This window comes from Xyrauchen texanus, chromosome 17, assembly GCF_025860055.1.
Source record: "Xyrauchen texanus isolate HMW12.3.18 chromosome 17, RBS_HiC_50CHRs, whole genome shotgun sequence".
Lineage (NCBI taxonomy): Eukaryota > Metazoa > Chordata > Actinopteri > Cypriniformes > Catostomidae > Xyrauchen > Xyrauchen texanus.
The window spans coordinates 37,359,955-37,375,952 of NC_068292.1; the positions used below are offsets into that span (position 1 = coordinate 37,359,955).

The following is a 15,998-nucleotide window of genomic DNA, read 5'->3' on the forward strand; positions in this document are numbered from 1 at the left end:
TCTGAGTATTTCACAATCTGCTCAGTTACTGGGATTTTCACGCACAACCATTTCTAGGGTTTACAAAGAATGGTGTGAAAAGGGAAAAACATCCAGTATGCGGCAGTCCTGTGGGTGAAAATGCCTTGTTGATGCTAGAGGTCAGAGGAGAATGGGCCGACTGATTCAAGCTGATAGAAGAGCAACTTTGCCTGAAATAACCACTCGTTACAACCGAGGTATGCAGCAAAGCATTTGTGAAGCCACAACACGCACAACCTTGAGGCGGATGGGCTACAACAGCAGAAGACCCCACCGGGTACCACTCATCTCAACTACAAATAGGAAAAAGAGGCTACAATTTGCAAGAGCTCACCAAAATTGGACAGTTGAAGACTGGAAAAATGTTGCCTGGTCTGATGAGTCTCGATTTCTGTTGAGACATTCAGATGGTAGAGTCAGAATTTGGCGTAAACAGAATGAGAACATGGATCCATCATGCCTTGTTAACACTGTGCAGGCTGGTGGTGGTGGTGTAATGGTGTGGGGGATGTTTTCTTGGCACACTTTAGGCCCCTTAGTGCCAATTGGGCATCGTTTAAATGCCACGGCCTACCTGAGCATAGTTTCTGACCATGTCCATCCCTTTATGGCCACCACGTACCCATCCTCTGATGGCTACTTCCAGCAGGATAATGCACCATGTCACAAAGCTCGAATAATTTCAAATTGGTTTCTTGAACATGACAATGAGTTCACTGTACTAAAATGGCCCCCACAGTCACCAGATCTCAACCCAATAGAGCATCTTTGGGATGTGGTGGAACGGGAGCTTCGTGCCCTGGATGTGCATCCCACAAATCTCCATCAACTGCAAGATGCTATCCTATCAATATGGGCCAACATTTCTAAAGAATGCTTTCAGCACCTTGTTGAATCAATGCCACATAGAATTAAGGCAGTTCTGAAGGCGAAAGGGGGTCAAACACAGTATTAGTATGGTGTTCCTAATAATCCTTTAGGTGAGTGTATATGTGTGTATATGGTATTTAAACAAAACCTTGAAAATTATTCACTGAAGTAAAAAGTGTGAAAAGTAGTTTAACCTGTGTGTGTGTGTGTGTGTATATATATATATATATATATATATATATATATATATATATATATATATATATATATTGTTTGTACAAGATATGTTGAATGACCTTTAGTCAAGTGTTTTTGGTTTCTTATTAAAAATGCCTGGAAACAATGTCCAGGTCATTACATTTGACCAATGTTAAACAGCATTAGCAAAGTTAGTATAAAAATGTTTCTCAAAAAGCATTTTGCTTTTTTTTATCTGCCATCACATGCAACAAGAGTGATACTTGAAATGGGCTAAAATCTATCTATTAGTACATTTGTCAATTTTCTTTAGAAATTCACTGAAAATATTGTCTGTCAGAATATGTTGAGTTTGTCATCTCAATTTCCTAGACTCTTTTATATGGCAAACACTTTAAAGGTCATATTTTTAGGTGTTTTCTTAAATTGAAACATGAAATGCTCACGAGATCTACATGTTTATGCAACCATACTTTATATACGTACATAAATCCTGTGAAATTTAAGTTCCAGTACAAGCAGTGTAAACCTTGAATGGTTAAATCAAGGTTCAAGTGTTATAACCTCAACAATACACTGTGCATACAAAAAAATGCTGAAACAAACAGGGTAAAAGCTAATGCCGACATCCAGTCTACGATATCCTGGAGTTTTTTTACTTGTAGAACTCGTGTTCCTGCTCGTCTTTCTTGATTACAGTCTTGTAAGCTTTCTCAAAATCTTTAGCAAGCACAATGTAACGGTTTTCCCGCACAGCCAGCATACCAGCCTATCAACATGAGAGAAACAGGATTAATCTTAACAGAAAAAAACATTAGCATTAGCACAAAAAAATGAAAATATGAAATTTATACAGAGAACAAACTGTCAAGCGAATTTCAATATGCAAAAAAGTAATCAGTGAAAGGGTCAAAGCAGTGCAATCATATATATATATATGGAGTGTAATTACATTTTTTCACTTAGTTCTTAAAAAGGTTTAATATGTAATAATTAAAAAAAGCTTTAATCCTTAACAAAACAGTTTGCAAAGTGCACTCTGTATATATCCTGAATGTCATATTCAAAGAATTTAAAAGAAAAACATCTACAAACAAAACTACACAGAAATGTTGCTTTAGAGATGTCAAGCACTTTGTTAGGCTAGTATACCGTTTCACAAATCTAAATCAAAGAAAATATTGCTCTAAACTCCTCTGCTCTAACTCACCTCCTGGCAAATAGAGTTGATATCAGCACCAGATATCTTGTCAGGCCTGGCAACATCTGCACTTTGGTTAAGGATGTGAAAAGCAATTAAATGATTATTCTAAACATCTACTTTTTGGTTGAGAAAGTCCAACATGAGAAACTAAATTCTTATAATTCATGAAATATTTATGAGCAAACATTTCATGCAGAATCAGGATACAGTCCTCCAGGTCAACCTCCTCAGACAGGTTCATCATGCTGGTTATGGTGGAAAACACCAGGCGTTTTTGTCGACGATCTGGTAGCGGGAACTCGATCTTACGGTCCAGCCTACCTGGGCGCAGCAGGGCTGGGTCCAGTGTGTCGGCCCTGTTGGTGGCCATGATGACCTGCCATTGAAAAAGTGAAATAGTGGACATCAGCAGAGGCTTAAAGTGACAATGAAATAAAAATAAAAATATGAAAATTCTCTCCAACCTTAACATTCACATTCTGGTCAAAACCATCCATCTGATTAAGAAGCTCCAACAGGATTCTCTGCACCTCTCGATCAGCTATAAAAGGAGATAACAGAAAAACAATAAAACAATATGAACACAAAATACAGTGCACAGGACCTAAATGTTGGTCTGTTCCTAACCTAGACCTATCGAATGCCATTAGAAAACATGGAAAATAGCACACGAGTAGTATGGATGACTTCGTGTTGATTTTTTGTCACTTTTTATCATCCCAGTAATTAACTCCAGTCAAGTCAAGTCAAGTGGTTTTTAAAAATCAGCCCAGTCCTGGGCTGATTTCCCAAAAGTATCACAAGTTTGAGTTGATTGTAGAGTCCACTGGCGCCAATGGTTTCTACAATCTACTTGGCTTACGATGATTTTGGGAAATGCAGCCCTGATCAGCTATTGTTGTTTGCAAAAGAGCAGCTTAGGACATGATGGTAACTAACAGACTTTTCAATTTTTGGTGAACTATACCTTTAATTTTAATTAATATTTTTACTAGAATGGCAGTACTTTGTATTTCTCAATTGCTATGTAAAAAAACAAAAAAAACAATAATAAACTACTTGCAAGGAACTTTATAACTTCATATAAACCATTAAAATTATTTCATGCTACGATATGCCTTGCCTGTAATACAATATACATTTTATCATGAATAATGGTTTACTTGAAGGTGGACACATTTCTGAAATAAACAGACAGACAAACAAAAAAGGTAATAAGGTGGAAAATTTAGAGGCACCTCCATACCTCCAGTCTGTGCATCAAAACGCTTGGTTGCAATTGCATCAATCTCATCAATAAAGATAATAGCTGGAGCGTTCTCTTTGGCCAGTCGGAAGACATCTCGTACCATTCGCGGACCCTCTCCAAGATACTTCTGTACAAACTCTGAGCCCACCACACGGATAAAAGCCGCTGCACACATAAAAAAAAAAAAGCAAAGATAATTATGAAAGCTAGAATATAACAGTGTACACTTTGTTTTATTTATTCTCATTCATTTTAGTCTATGTTTAGAAACAAAACCACGCCGATCAACGAGAAAGGCATCTTAACACCCTGCCTACACTGGGTGAATCAACACAAACTTTCTAAACTGTTTACTTATGTTGTTGGCAGTGTTGTTAGCAACAGACACTTCCAGTGTAGATGTCGTTGGTTATAATCGGTTCTATTGCTTTTGACACGATGCAACGTTCATGTCCAGCATAGACAAGGTGTAAGAGATTAAAGAATGAAAACTCCATGGTGGACCAGGTTTCTTTAAAACACACCTGTGGTGTGGTGAGCCACAGCTTTTGCCAGCAAAGTCTTTCCACAACCAGGTGGGCCATACATCAGCACTCCTCTGGGTGGGTCAATACCAATCTGAGGATGAAAGTTTAAAAGTGAGTGGACAAACAAAACAGCTAAACTGTGACCCCATGTTTCCCACAGGCTCTTGCATACACACACACCTGTTTATAGAGCTCAAAGTGTGTGAGGGGGAGCTCCACAGCCTCTCTCACTTCCTGTTTCTGGATGTCCATTCCTCCAATTTCAGAGTATGTCACATCTGGCTTCTGGTCTGAAGTCATTAACAAAATGTTGTTATTTGTATCATAATTTCAGGTTGTCCATGACCATGGGAATACTGCAACAGATGTTCTTACCTGAGGTGAGCATCATAATGCTACTATCAGCCTCTGGAGGGAGAACGTCCACCAGTGCATTGCTGTGCTTGTGCAGGGCAACAGAGGCATTGGGCTTCAGCAGTTCTCTGTCAATAGTGCTCAGAATTCGAACATAGTAGTTGGAGCCTGGAGAAAAATATACCAGGACATTAGTGTTGAAGCTAAAATGAGTAGCATTAAGTAAAAAATATTAGCATAAGACACAGCTAAATGCATGCTCAGTGTTTCAACTGGAGTCCATTTGAATGCAAATATTTTTTCCACTATGGAGCTGTAGCTTTGAATGAAATCTTGTGTGTAAAACTGGTGGAAATACATATCGAGTCGTGAAACAACACATACACATTCCGCATTTACTGTGAGGCGAGGGCACCATCAGTTAATGTGAAAAAGCGGCTGCGCATCCGAATGGTTAAATGTGCTTCATGGTCTATGCCTGTCCCGCGAGTGATAAACATACAATCGCATATGTCTTACGTGAATGCAGACATGTGCAACAAATGTTTGTGTCAAAATACAGGATCTTTGCATAAGACGTTGCAATATACTGTAAACACACTAATGAGCCTAATAGATCTGCCGCTGTCTTTTATGTTGTTAATCTTAATCAAACAACAATCAACATTGAAAAGAAAGCCACTGCTCTTAATTTGTTATTATTAGCCTACTATGCTCTTAGTTTAAGTTCCAGAATAATAAAAAAAAACATGAAGCAATATTTACTTAATTGAGAAACACCAAGGCAACATGCCATTGGTTTTATTTAAAACATTTAAATCTAAATTAATATTTAACTTTCTAAACAAAGGAATGCGTTCAATAGCACAATATCCATTTTTACTGTAGTATTTCGGACAGATGGACGAATGGATGGTTCTGCCCAGTAAAAATAGGATTTGTACAGCAAGAGTCAGAGGGAACATTAACTGAGAAAGATCTCTCTTGCATCATCCCCACAGCAGCAATGCAGCAAATTAGCAGCAATCTAAGGATGTGTATGGAAATTACAATCTGCAGTTCTATAACCGTCTTGTAAATTAAAGCTGGTCTGGGTGGCAGCGTCCCCACTACTGATGCACGATTAATCATATCGAAATCGCGATGTCAGCCTGTGTGATTATATGATGGCAAAATGCTGCGATTTTATCAAATAAATAAGTGCATGTGTGGACGTGACAGCCCATTCTCTCAGAGCTGTTTGCCCATTTTCTACACAGCTAATAAAAAGATGACCAGTCTATAATGATGATACGCGAGACGAGAGGAGCTCTGCAGTGCGAGTGTCTGATAGAAACACAGATCACAGATATCTTTACTTCGTCCTTAATTAAGCTTCAAATAATATAGGAGCATGCCATGTAAATAAGCACAAACTTAAAAACTGTCATTCTCTGTGCGGTCAGAGCTGCTTCAACCAGTCGCGGAAGAGACCCAATCTGAGCGGGAGTCAAGATCGGGAGAGATTTAAAGTTCCACCGGCTGATGCACACTCTAATACAGAGATGCTCGTCTCTCACCCCCCGCTGCGCGCAACGTCATCATCATAAGCTCATCATGAGAAGATCAATCTTGTGTGAAAAATAACATTGAAATTACAACAACAACAAAATATATATATATTGGTTTTGGATAGACAAGATTGACAAATGCTTATCAATAATACTCTTATGGTTCAAATGTTTACAGTGTTCAGAGACTAAAATATCAATATATGAATACTAAATCATTGCGCTTCCTGGGGAATCACACGTCGCCCCTGGTATGTCCACTGGTGATCTCACAATGATCTCTGCTCAAGAATGCCGACCACCTCCCCCGCAAATGACCACATTCCAGTTATCTGGTTTCCCCCGCCAATTCAAGTGTCAGAGTACATTTTAAAAATCTCGGTTTGCTGAAGCACTCATCTCTAAGCTCTCCCAAGAGTACAAACTCTTTTACAGTCAAGATGGCCTTAGTGAATGCAAGGTCAATATCAAATAAATATTTTATTCTTAATGACTTTGTTTCATTCACTGAACTTTTTATTTGTGACTGAGATGTGGCTTAACCCCGGGGATTTAACGTATCTCTGTGATCTCTACCCCCCGGATTGTGCCTTCATCAGTTCTCCATGGACATGGTGGTTGAGTTGCCACTATTTTCAGAAAGTAATTGAATGCAGAAACTTGCCTATAGACATGAACATTTGGTTGAAGCTTTTAATAAACTGGGCCAGTGGTGGCCCAGTTAAGGCTCTGGGTTACTGACCGAAAGGTCGGGGGTTCAAGCCCCAGCACCGCCAAGATACCACTGTTGGGCCCTTGACCCTACCTGCTCCAGGGGCGCTGTTTCATGGCTGACCCTGCGCTCTGACCCCAGCTTAGTTGGGATATGCGAAAACAACTGCATTTCATTGGCTCTGTACCTGTACTCTGCACAATGACAATAAAGTTGAATCTTAATCATGTTCTATTACTCTTGACAGTGTTGCTCCGCTGTGAAAGTGGAAAAGGGACAAGCTTCAGTTCTCATATGATATTCTAAAAGGCATGTTTAATTAATTATCAAACATCAGTAAAGGACGCAAAATCTAAGTTCTTTTCCAAATGAATTGCTAATAATGCAAATAGACCCAAAACTTTAAGACAATTGATTCTGTTTAAAACAATATTACTAATGTCTTTCCAGATGCTTCAACAGAGACCTGTGAACATTTTTTTATATATTATTTTATTCACAAAATAAAAAAAAGATGAATTCTACTATTGTACCTTCTAAGTTGGCATTTCCAAAATTATCTCCACCTGCCAGCTGTCTGACTGACTTTCAACCAGTTTTCCCATCCCAGTTAGCTGATGTAATTTCATTGATGAAATGTTCAGGTTGCAAGATTGATGTTCTTCCTGCACGTCTTTTCAAAGATGTTTTTAAGACAATTATTCCAAGCGTGACAGCTATAATTAATTGCTCCCTAGCTAATGGACTAGTTTCAGCTAGTTTTAAACATGCAGTTGTGCAACCTTTGCTAAAAAAAACATCTTGATTCTACAATACAAAGTAATTACAGGCCATTTTCTAAATTGCCTTTTCTTTCCAAGCTTTTGGAAAGAGTCATGAATTCACAGCTTCACTCTTACCTGAACACTTTTAACATTTTAGACACATTTCAGTCCAGTTTCTGATCCTTACACAGTACTGAGTCTGCTTTATTGAAGGTCACAAATGATATCTTGATTGCTCTGGCCTCATACACCGTTTTAGTTTTGTTGGATCTCAGCACAGCTTTTGACACTATTGACCTCAACATACTTTTCAAAAGCCTAGTGTATGGTTGGCATCCAGGGTCTGGCCTTGCATTGGTTTGATAATTAAAACTTCATTAACTTTTAAAAATCGCTTCCTGCCAGCTGTCGACGCATAATGTTACCATCGCATGACGCAAGCGCAAAATTCACGTGAAAAATCGGAAGCACTCGTTTTGTTTACAACAGAGGAACGAATGTCACACGAGAGTTCGGTATTTCAAACAGCAATCCAGCTAAAGCAACAATTTAAAGTTAAAAACGTAACTTACTTACATAAAAACTCTTCTACCTATCGATTTGCTTCGGAAGACATTAATTGATCGACTGGAGTAATGTGGATTACTGTTATGCTACCGAAATATGCCTTTTGGACCATCAGATCACCAACAGCCTAATGGCACTTGTTTTCATGCACTGAATGGACAAACTGAGCTGAAATGGGCTTATAAAATTATTAATTTCAGTTCTGCTGAAGAAGGAAATTCATATACATCTGGGATGGCTTTATTGTCATTTATAGTTCAATTAAATACAACATTTAATTAAAAGTTTGAAATCAAGCTGCCTGTGATGGTGTAGTAGGCTATTGCATATGAAAATTACCCCCATAGCACCACCTAGCGTTCAACCAGCGGTATTACCGGTATAGTCGGTTTATGACATGGTGGCAAGTATAGTGGTTACTAGGGCTGCATGATTTGGACAAAGTCATATTGTGATTATTTTGAAAAATATTGTGATTGCGATTTGAACTGTGATTAAGATGGTAATGTTTTCCACATGTTCAACTGCAAAAAGGCTGCTGGGGTTTTCACACTTGAACCCTCTTATAAAAAACCTAACAGAGACCTTTTTTTCAGTTCAACCACAAACAAATAAATATATAAACATTGAAACAAAGTCTTCTTCATATTCAAATGTTACCATCCACTGTGTACCTGTTTTTGTCCATTTTGTGTCTCAGCCCACTAATCATCATCATTAGTTTTTGAAACACAGACAACTTGAATATTAAGAATGCTCCAATCAGGATTTTAACATCCGATATGATTTCCAAATTTCTTTTCATCTCATCAATTGATGCTGATCATTTAACTTTTATCAGCAGCTCTTTCAAAACTGGTTATATGTAAGCTTTCTGTACAATGTCACTGTTAGCTGAATTTTCCTGTTGGTAAAACCATAGTTGTTGCCTAGTTTTTGCTGTCAAAAATAATGTTGGTTGATTGAATAATGCAATAAACACAAAATATAATTTTTAAATATAAAATGTTACTCTTTATAAACCATTGGTGTAATTTCATTTAAAGTGAAAATATTGGTTAGTTTGTCACCATTTCATTTAATTATTTTATTATATTTAATTTAGTAATATATATATTATAATATATTATATTGCATTATAATATAGTAACTAAATATTTAATATAGATTTATTATATGTACGTTCATTCCTTTTTTAATTTTGTTGGATGTTGGTAATATTAGTTCCGCTTTCACTTGTTTCCGCGGGGAGTGTAATAAGGGCGACGCTCTCGTGAAGTAAACAAATGACAGGAGAATGGAGAGAGAGATGTTTCTGGACTCTACAGGTGTTAATGTTAATGCTGTTTGCTCAGCAAGCATTTAATAAAGATGTTTGAATTATTCCCCATCTGGTATTCCACATTATTATTATGATACCTGTGCCTTGTGGAGACTGAGATGCTGCTACCGCAGATAATAATAAAGTACGCTTCATGCAGGATGTGCCAGTTTAGTGTAAATAAAGCGTTTAGCTCTCGTAAGCAAACGGAACCAAACTCAGAGCAGTTGTGGAGTGCAGAACCGCTCTGAAAACACCATCAGTGCTCTAACTTAATATAGACTGCAGCGCAAATAAACTTTGAAGTGAGCAGAATATTTATTTATTGAATTAAATCGCAGCCCTTCCAGTTTAATAATTGCACTAGGTCATATCGCGGTTTTGATTTTATTTTGATTAATTGTGCAGCCCTAGTGGTTACAAAGGACACCATTCTAGGAGATGCATGACAGATGTAAACAACCATGGATATATGGGTGCACTGCCGTTGATGTTGCTGCTTCTCTATGGATTTCAATTGGCTGCTCACTAGATGACTTGGGGGCAGCTGTGGCTCAGGTGGTAGAGCGGGTCGGCTGCTAATCACAGGGTTGGCGGTTCCATTCCCGGCCCACGTAACTCTACATGTCGAAGCGTCCTTGGGCAAGACACTGAACCCCAAGTTGCTCCCAATGGCAGGCTAGCGCCTTACATGTATGAGGGTGTGAATGGGTGATTTCGACAATAAAGTGTAAAGCGCTTTGGTAACCTCGAAGGTTAAAAAAAGTGCTATATAAGTGCAGACCATTTACTTCAGATGGGTGTCAAGGAATATCATACACTACAAGATTTCCTCTAAAGTCAGCTCTAAAATATCTAATATTTTAAGATCCTTTGACAAATTGGAATAATTTCACTATGCTTTAAGATATTTTTTGGACTCCAGAAAAAATTAAAAATCTCCATTTTACGTCAGCGTGTCCTGAACTAGTAAGTGCCCAAACCATTAATCTTACGACTCTGTTCACAGATAGCATCAGACCTTAACTTTTCATTTAATGCTACAAATTCTTATTCAGAGAAATAGCCAGTGTGAAATTTTACAGGTTATGTTCACACATGACCGCTACACTGGAAATTGCAGTTTATTTTCTGGAAAAGGCTGTGTGTGAAAGCAACTAATGTCTTCTGATAACAGTACAATTTATAACACAACAGGTAAAACCCTTTACCTGTGGTTGAGCCCACAATGGCGGTATTCTGGTCAACGGCTTCCAGGAACTGCCCAATAACCAGAGGGATGCTCTGTATCCTCTTCACCTCCTCTTGAGCGTGAAGGAACTCCTTCTTCAGGTTCTTCTGCTCATCTTTAATATATTCCTCCTGCACCTCCAGAAACTCCAGCTCCTGCTGCAGCTTCTACAGAGTGGATATGAAAGCGAATATGTGGCTCAATATCAATATTCAAAACAGTAATAACAGGTACCTTGTATAAATAAATAAATGCACTTGAATAAATAAAAAATACTTCATCCGTAAAGAGCTTTTGTCAGGGTTCTTTTTTGTAAATTGAAAGTGAGGAATATATGCAGTCTTTTCAATGATTTTTTCTGTTTATTACCTTGATGTTGATGATCCCACTGACAAAACATAAAAAATGTCATTCCAAAAAAAACTCCAGTGGACAAAAAACTACTGAAAATGTGGTTTGTGATCATTAGACTTGACTTTTGACATTTGGGTAGTACAAGCCAGTGAACAGACTGCATGTCTATTTCAAATTTTCAATCACAAAAAATTAAATATGGAAGCTACCCTGACTATGGTGGTATATCTTAGGGCTGCACAATTTATCAAATGAGGACAGTGATCAAGTTTTTCTCAGAATGGTTCTGTGCTTGATACACATTAAATAAGTTCCATCTTGTGTTCTGATTATAGACCTACGTTGTACAAAAAAGCTGCAGACTGTGTTCAGTGCAGTTTGTGCGTATTGCATGCAGTGACCGCATTATATCAAAAGCCCCACAGATTTACATCAATTGCACATTTGGCAATGGGGTTTTGTGGACAGAGGAGGAGATGAGAGCACTTCACCATGTATGTAAAGAGTACAAAGCTGTTGTCAACAGAAACAACACACACACTTCCTTCAGTTTTCTGCTGAAATAAAGGATTGAGAACGTATTGCAATGCTGCATGCTAAATTATTACACAATTATATAACTATTGCAATATAATAATTGTTTTAAAAATTCATCAGTGTGAACACCCTAGATAGTAGGCTCTTTCTATTGGCAGTAAAGCATGGGCAAAACATGACTTAATTTTAGTCAAAAGGAATCACTTACTATCAACATGAGAGCTTGTATTTATGTAATTTACTTTTTTTTGGTTCTTTTAGAATTGATATCTAAGCAGTAGTAGTTGTAAGAGCAATAATTTACACTAAAAACACTAAAAGGTATAAACATTTGAGTAGATATTTAAATTAGTTTACGTTTATGTTATCTATGTATATTTGTCAAGCATCTCCCACTGTTTATTGTATAATGGTTTGCTCCATTTTTGTATTGGACTGTCTTAACGCCTTTAAGATTGGTAGTGATTTTTGTGTGAATTGTGCAGTCCTGTAATAATAATAAAACAAAAAAACTCAAATGACAGAATAATCATGAATAATACAATTAATACAATTCTGTGATTAAAATTGAGCAAAATGTTATGATACAATTATGGTTTTCAACAATATCGAGCAGCCCCAGGTGGTCTATTACAGCAATATTGTGAAAGAAAAAAAACACAAGAATACAATTTTCACAAAACATCATGGAAAAAAAACAAACCTTATATCTGCTGTAAAGGTCCTCCAGATCTTCTGGTTCTGGAGCTAAGAAAGACAAGCCAGTCTGGGGCCTTGAATTCAGCAGGGCCTCCTGGGGGTGGGGGAGAGATAATAAATGTCTGGATGTGTGTGTGTTTATATATATATTCGGGGAAGTCACAAATGTCTAAACATCTAAGCCCATTTTCCATAAACGCACACAATCAGCCTATATCTACAAGTCAGGGCCTCAAAACAGTTTTTAAAAATAACACTAATAAATAAAAACACTTGTTAATAATAAGTTCAATAAATAACATCACAAACATTATTACTTTATGCTAATCAGAGTAGAACCAGGGGCAGAAGCCGTCAGAATGTATCAGAAGTTAATATATATTTATACACACTCACATCCATATTATATGTGTATGAACCTACCTGAACTGTGGATCTGTTACGCACCATATCATGTTTATTAACTGTTATTAATGTTCTTCTAAAATGTTAACAAAACAACAAATTAACCTGATAATCAGCCCAACTGCTATGCTAAATGGCTAACCAATTGCCCAACTGACAATTATGCTGTTATGGTGTGAAACCCTTCAAATCTTTTCCAAATTACCATATAGTACAACCGTGTTGAAATGTATTAATTTGAACTTGAAAGGTTAGCATTGAGTGCTCTTCTGTAAGTGTGTCAGCACACATCCTAACGTTAGCTGCTATCGCAGGATGGCATGACTGAGCATTTGCAGCTAGCTGAATGAATCCGCACCTTTTTAAGTCCGACTAAAGGCCTTAGACTCGCGTTCCTGCTGCATTTGTATTTTCTTAATATGACAAATGTCTCATTCAACATAAATGGGATGTCAACGCCGCCCGCGTCTTTGAAAGTTATTGAGATAAATCGGAATATCTCACCTGAGGCTTCTCAACCAAAACTCCACTGTCCTCCATGTTGGCTTTGTAGAAACTGACGTCACGTCTTTCCTGTCTTACCCTACTTCCGCTCCTCTTCCAACAAAGCACGTTGTTTTGGGCTACTCAGGTTTCGATAAGTATAGGCTACTTCAGCAGGACTCGATGAAGCCATCACAAGCCATTTAATCTGACAAATAATCCGAATGTAAAAGTTAACTTTTCTGCTAAGTGTAAGCCTACTTTGTGTTAACTTAATTTATGTTTCTTGTGATCTTAAAATGACTTAGATCAAAAGACGTATGGTGTAACGGGTTTAAAGGCACACTTTCTTCTGAGTAAAATATTAAGATAATGTTTATTCAAATTAACCACTTCAGCAGGGGCCTAGCATTTATTTTAAAAGTGGGGGCTGGTGGGACACAGCTGTTATAGTATATTTTTCAATATTCTAGTATGTTTCTTATATATCAAAATACTTATATGAGTTTCCTGGCCTTTGTGTGACCCAGGAGAGAGCATATGAGGTTACTAAAAGTGTTGATGCTGCAGAGGCCACAAAGAGCACCCAGCTGTAACAAAATAATGAGACTAAGGACCTTGAAGATAGACTAAAGCCAAGTTTCTACCAGTAAAAAGATATCAAAAGGCTCTGTGAGATAATGGTGGCAAATAGTATCCATTGGTTACAAAAATAACAAAGGGGCACAGAAATGAGGTAATGCCAGATAACAAACTGTATAGAAGAGGAGGTTTTGGACTAAGACAGTCAGAACGGACAGCTGGCCGGTCTCATGTTTGTTGGTGTTCAATAAACTACAACTTTGGCATCTGGAACTCAAGACTCTGAGAGTTTTCTTACAACTTAGAGAGATTCATCGCGATATTCCACGACATATCTTTGGCGCCCAACTCGTGGGGCTGGCATTGAGGTCAAGGGGCAGAGGTCGCTGGTGGGACGGCTTGCACGAATCGCACAGAAACACCGGCGCCAGAAACTGAGGTAAGCATCTTTGCTTAAGGTGTTTTTGTGTGATCTGTGGTAGCGAGTCCCGGTAAGTGGCTTCCCTAAGACTTTTGCCAGTCCGGACATAGAATAATTTGAACTAATTGGCTAAAATAGAGGCGAGTTCCAGATTTCAAAAATAGGGGGGTGGGATTGTTTAAAGAGAGTTTAAGAAAGTTTATTTGAAGAAGGTAGAAAAAGCCTGAGGGTGAGTCGAGAAGCGACGCGCGTGAAAATTCCCGGTTAGGTGCATTTATTCAAGGTTTTGCCAGAAGAGTGGCTGAAAATCCTGTACAGGTGAAAATCCTAACACGGGTGGAGAAGTGAAAATTCGCGCAAAATTCCTCCAGGTGTTAGATTAAGTTATTTATTGCAGTGTTTGACGGAACCCGGACTGTGCAGAAAACTGGGAATTGTTGAACTATGTGTGCATGTTTGAGATAATGAATAATGTGCATGACTAACTATGTTGTTGGTGCATGTGTGCTTACGGTACTAAATGCGCTGTTTTTGTGTTTATTCAAATGCATGATTACAGTGTTGATGATGTATTGTGTGCAGAGGCAGAATAATACAGAGAATCAGGTGCACTAAGCAGGAAATGCTAAATGAGAGCAAAAGTGGAAAACTAATTGAAACAGTGAATTGAATAAAACAATTGTTGAAAAAGTATAAAGACGCAAAATGGCACCTGCTTCTCTGATATCTCCCTGCCTTGCTCTCACTCACTGGTCAGCTGAACGGACAGCTCTGTGAGTGAGGGAAGGGAGATTCAGAAGAGAAAAAATAGAATAATTGGGAAAAAGATAAAGAAAAGGCAAAAAGTTTTCCATTACAGTGAACAAGACTAGAGAAAAATGCAGAGACAAGCGAGTTTTGTAAAGTTGGAGATCAATGCAGATCTGAAGAGTGGGAGAGAGAATTGGAAAGAGCGCTGATAGAGTTAAAGGGAATCAGCGATCATTTTTGGAAAGAATCAGAGTACATAGATTACGCAGGGCAGAAGAGAAAATTAACTGCAAAAAGAAGGAGTTAATGAGAACCTTAACTGAAGTGGTGAATTTAGGAGAAATAGAACAGGAGTGGCCATTTGTTAACTGGTTGGATGTTGCGGTTAGGAACATAGATCCTAAATTATTTGTGGATCACATAACTACACTCTGTAAAACAGGCCATAGAGATGAGATAGATATATACAGGGGACATTTGAAAGTGTCAGTCAAGGAGGCGAATATTCCTTACTTGAAATCTGAAGTGGCACATTATTGGGAAACGTTGTTTTAAGAGGGCAGACTTGGATAGGGAAACATAGATATGCATGATATAAAGCAGAATGCAAAACTTAAGTGTGTATTGCTAATATAGACATAGATAATGATGCATTACTTATGTGAAAGCAATGTATTGCTCATGTTGAAATAAATATGTAATCAAAAATGAAAGTAGCCTATAATGCATGATAAAGCAAATAATTAGAAAAATGAATGCATTAGTTTAAACACTTGTGACCATGCTGTATGTATAAGAAATAAGTAATGTATAATCATGTTATCCAGTTTAGACTTTGTACCCAAGATGTATGTATAAGTAGTATGTGAGGTATAACCATGTTTTAAGAAAAGTTTTGTAAATCACAAAATAAGATTATACTAACAAACATAAAGCATGAATAAACAAATAGTTGGTTTTGAGAAGAAATAAAGTGAAACCATATAAGCAATAAAAGAAGGAACATAAGCAAATAATAAAATAAAAGAATAAGAGAAAATATAAGTTAAGAAAATAAAGAGGATAACAAAAAGAGTAAAAAGAAAGAAATAAAAGATAATAAATAAATATAAGGGGAAGAGATAAGAAATAAAAATAAGTATAATAAATATATAAATAAGTATTAGTAGTAATAAATATTTAGTTTATTTAGTTGGATG

At 37.4% G+C, this 15,998-nt stretch overlaps 1 protein-coding gene across 1 annotated transcript; it reads right to left on the reverse strand.

Annotated features, from left to right (window-relative positions):
* Nucleotides 1–1,298: 1,298 nt before the first annotated feature.
* On the reverse strand, nt 1,299–13,118 carry LOC127657972 (26S proteasome regulatory subunit 6B). Its single transcript, XM_052147014.1, has 11 exons — nt 13,068–13,118; nt 12,163–12,252; nt 10,549–10,735; nt 4,445–4,591; nt 4,250–4,359; nt 4,067–4,160; nt 3,540–3,707; nt 2,758–2,834; nt 2,501–2,669; nt 2,300–2,355; nt 1,299–1,858 (listed from the first exon to the last, which is right to left on the reverse strand). Exons 1-11 carry the CDS (start codon nt 13,101–13,103, stop codon nt 1,745–1,747), a joined length of 1,248 nt encoding a protein of 415 aa, XP_052002974.1. The 5' UTR covers nt 13,104–13,118; the 3' UTR covers nt 1,299–1,744.
* Between the last annotated feature and the right edge of the window lie 2,880 nt (nt 13,119–15,998).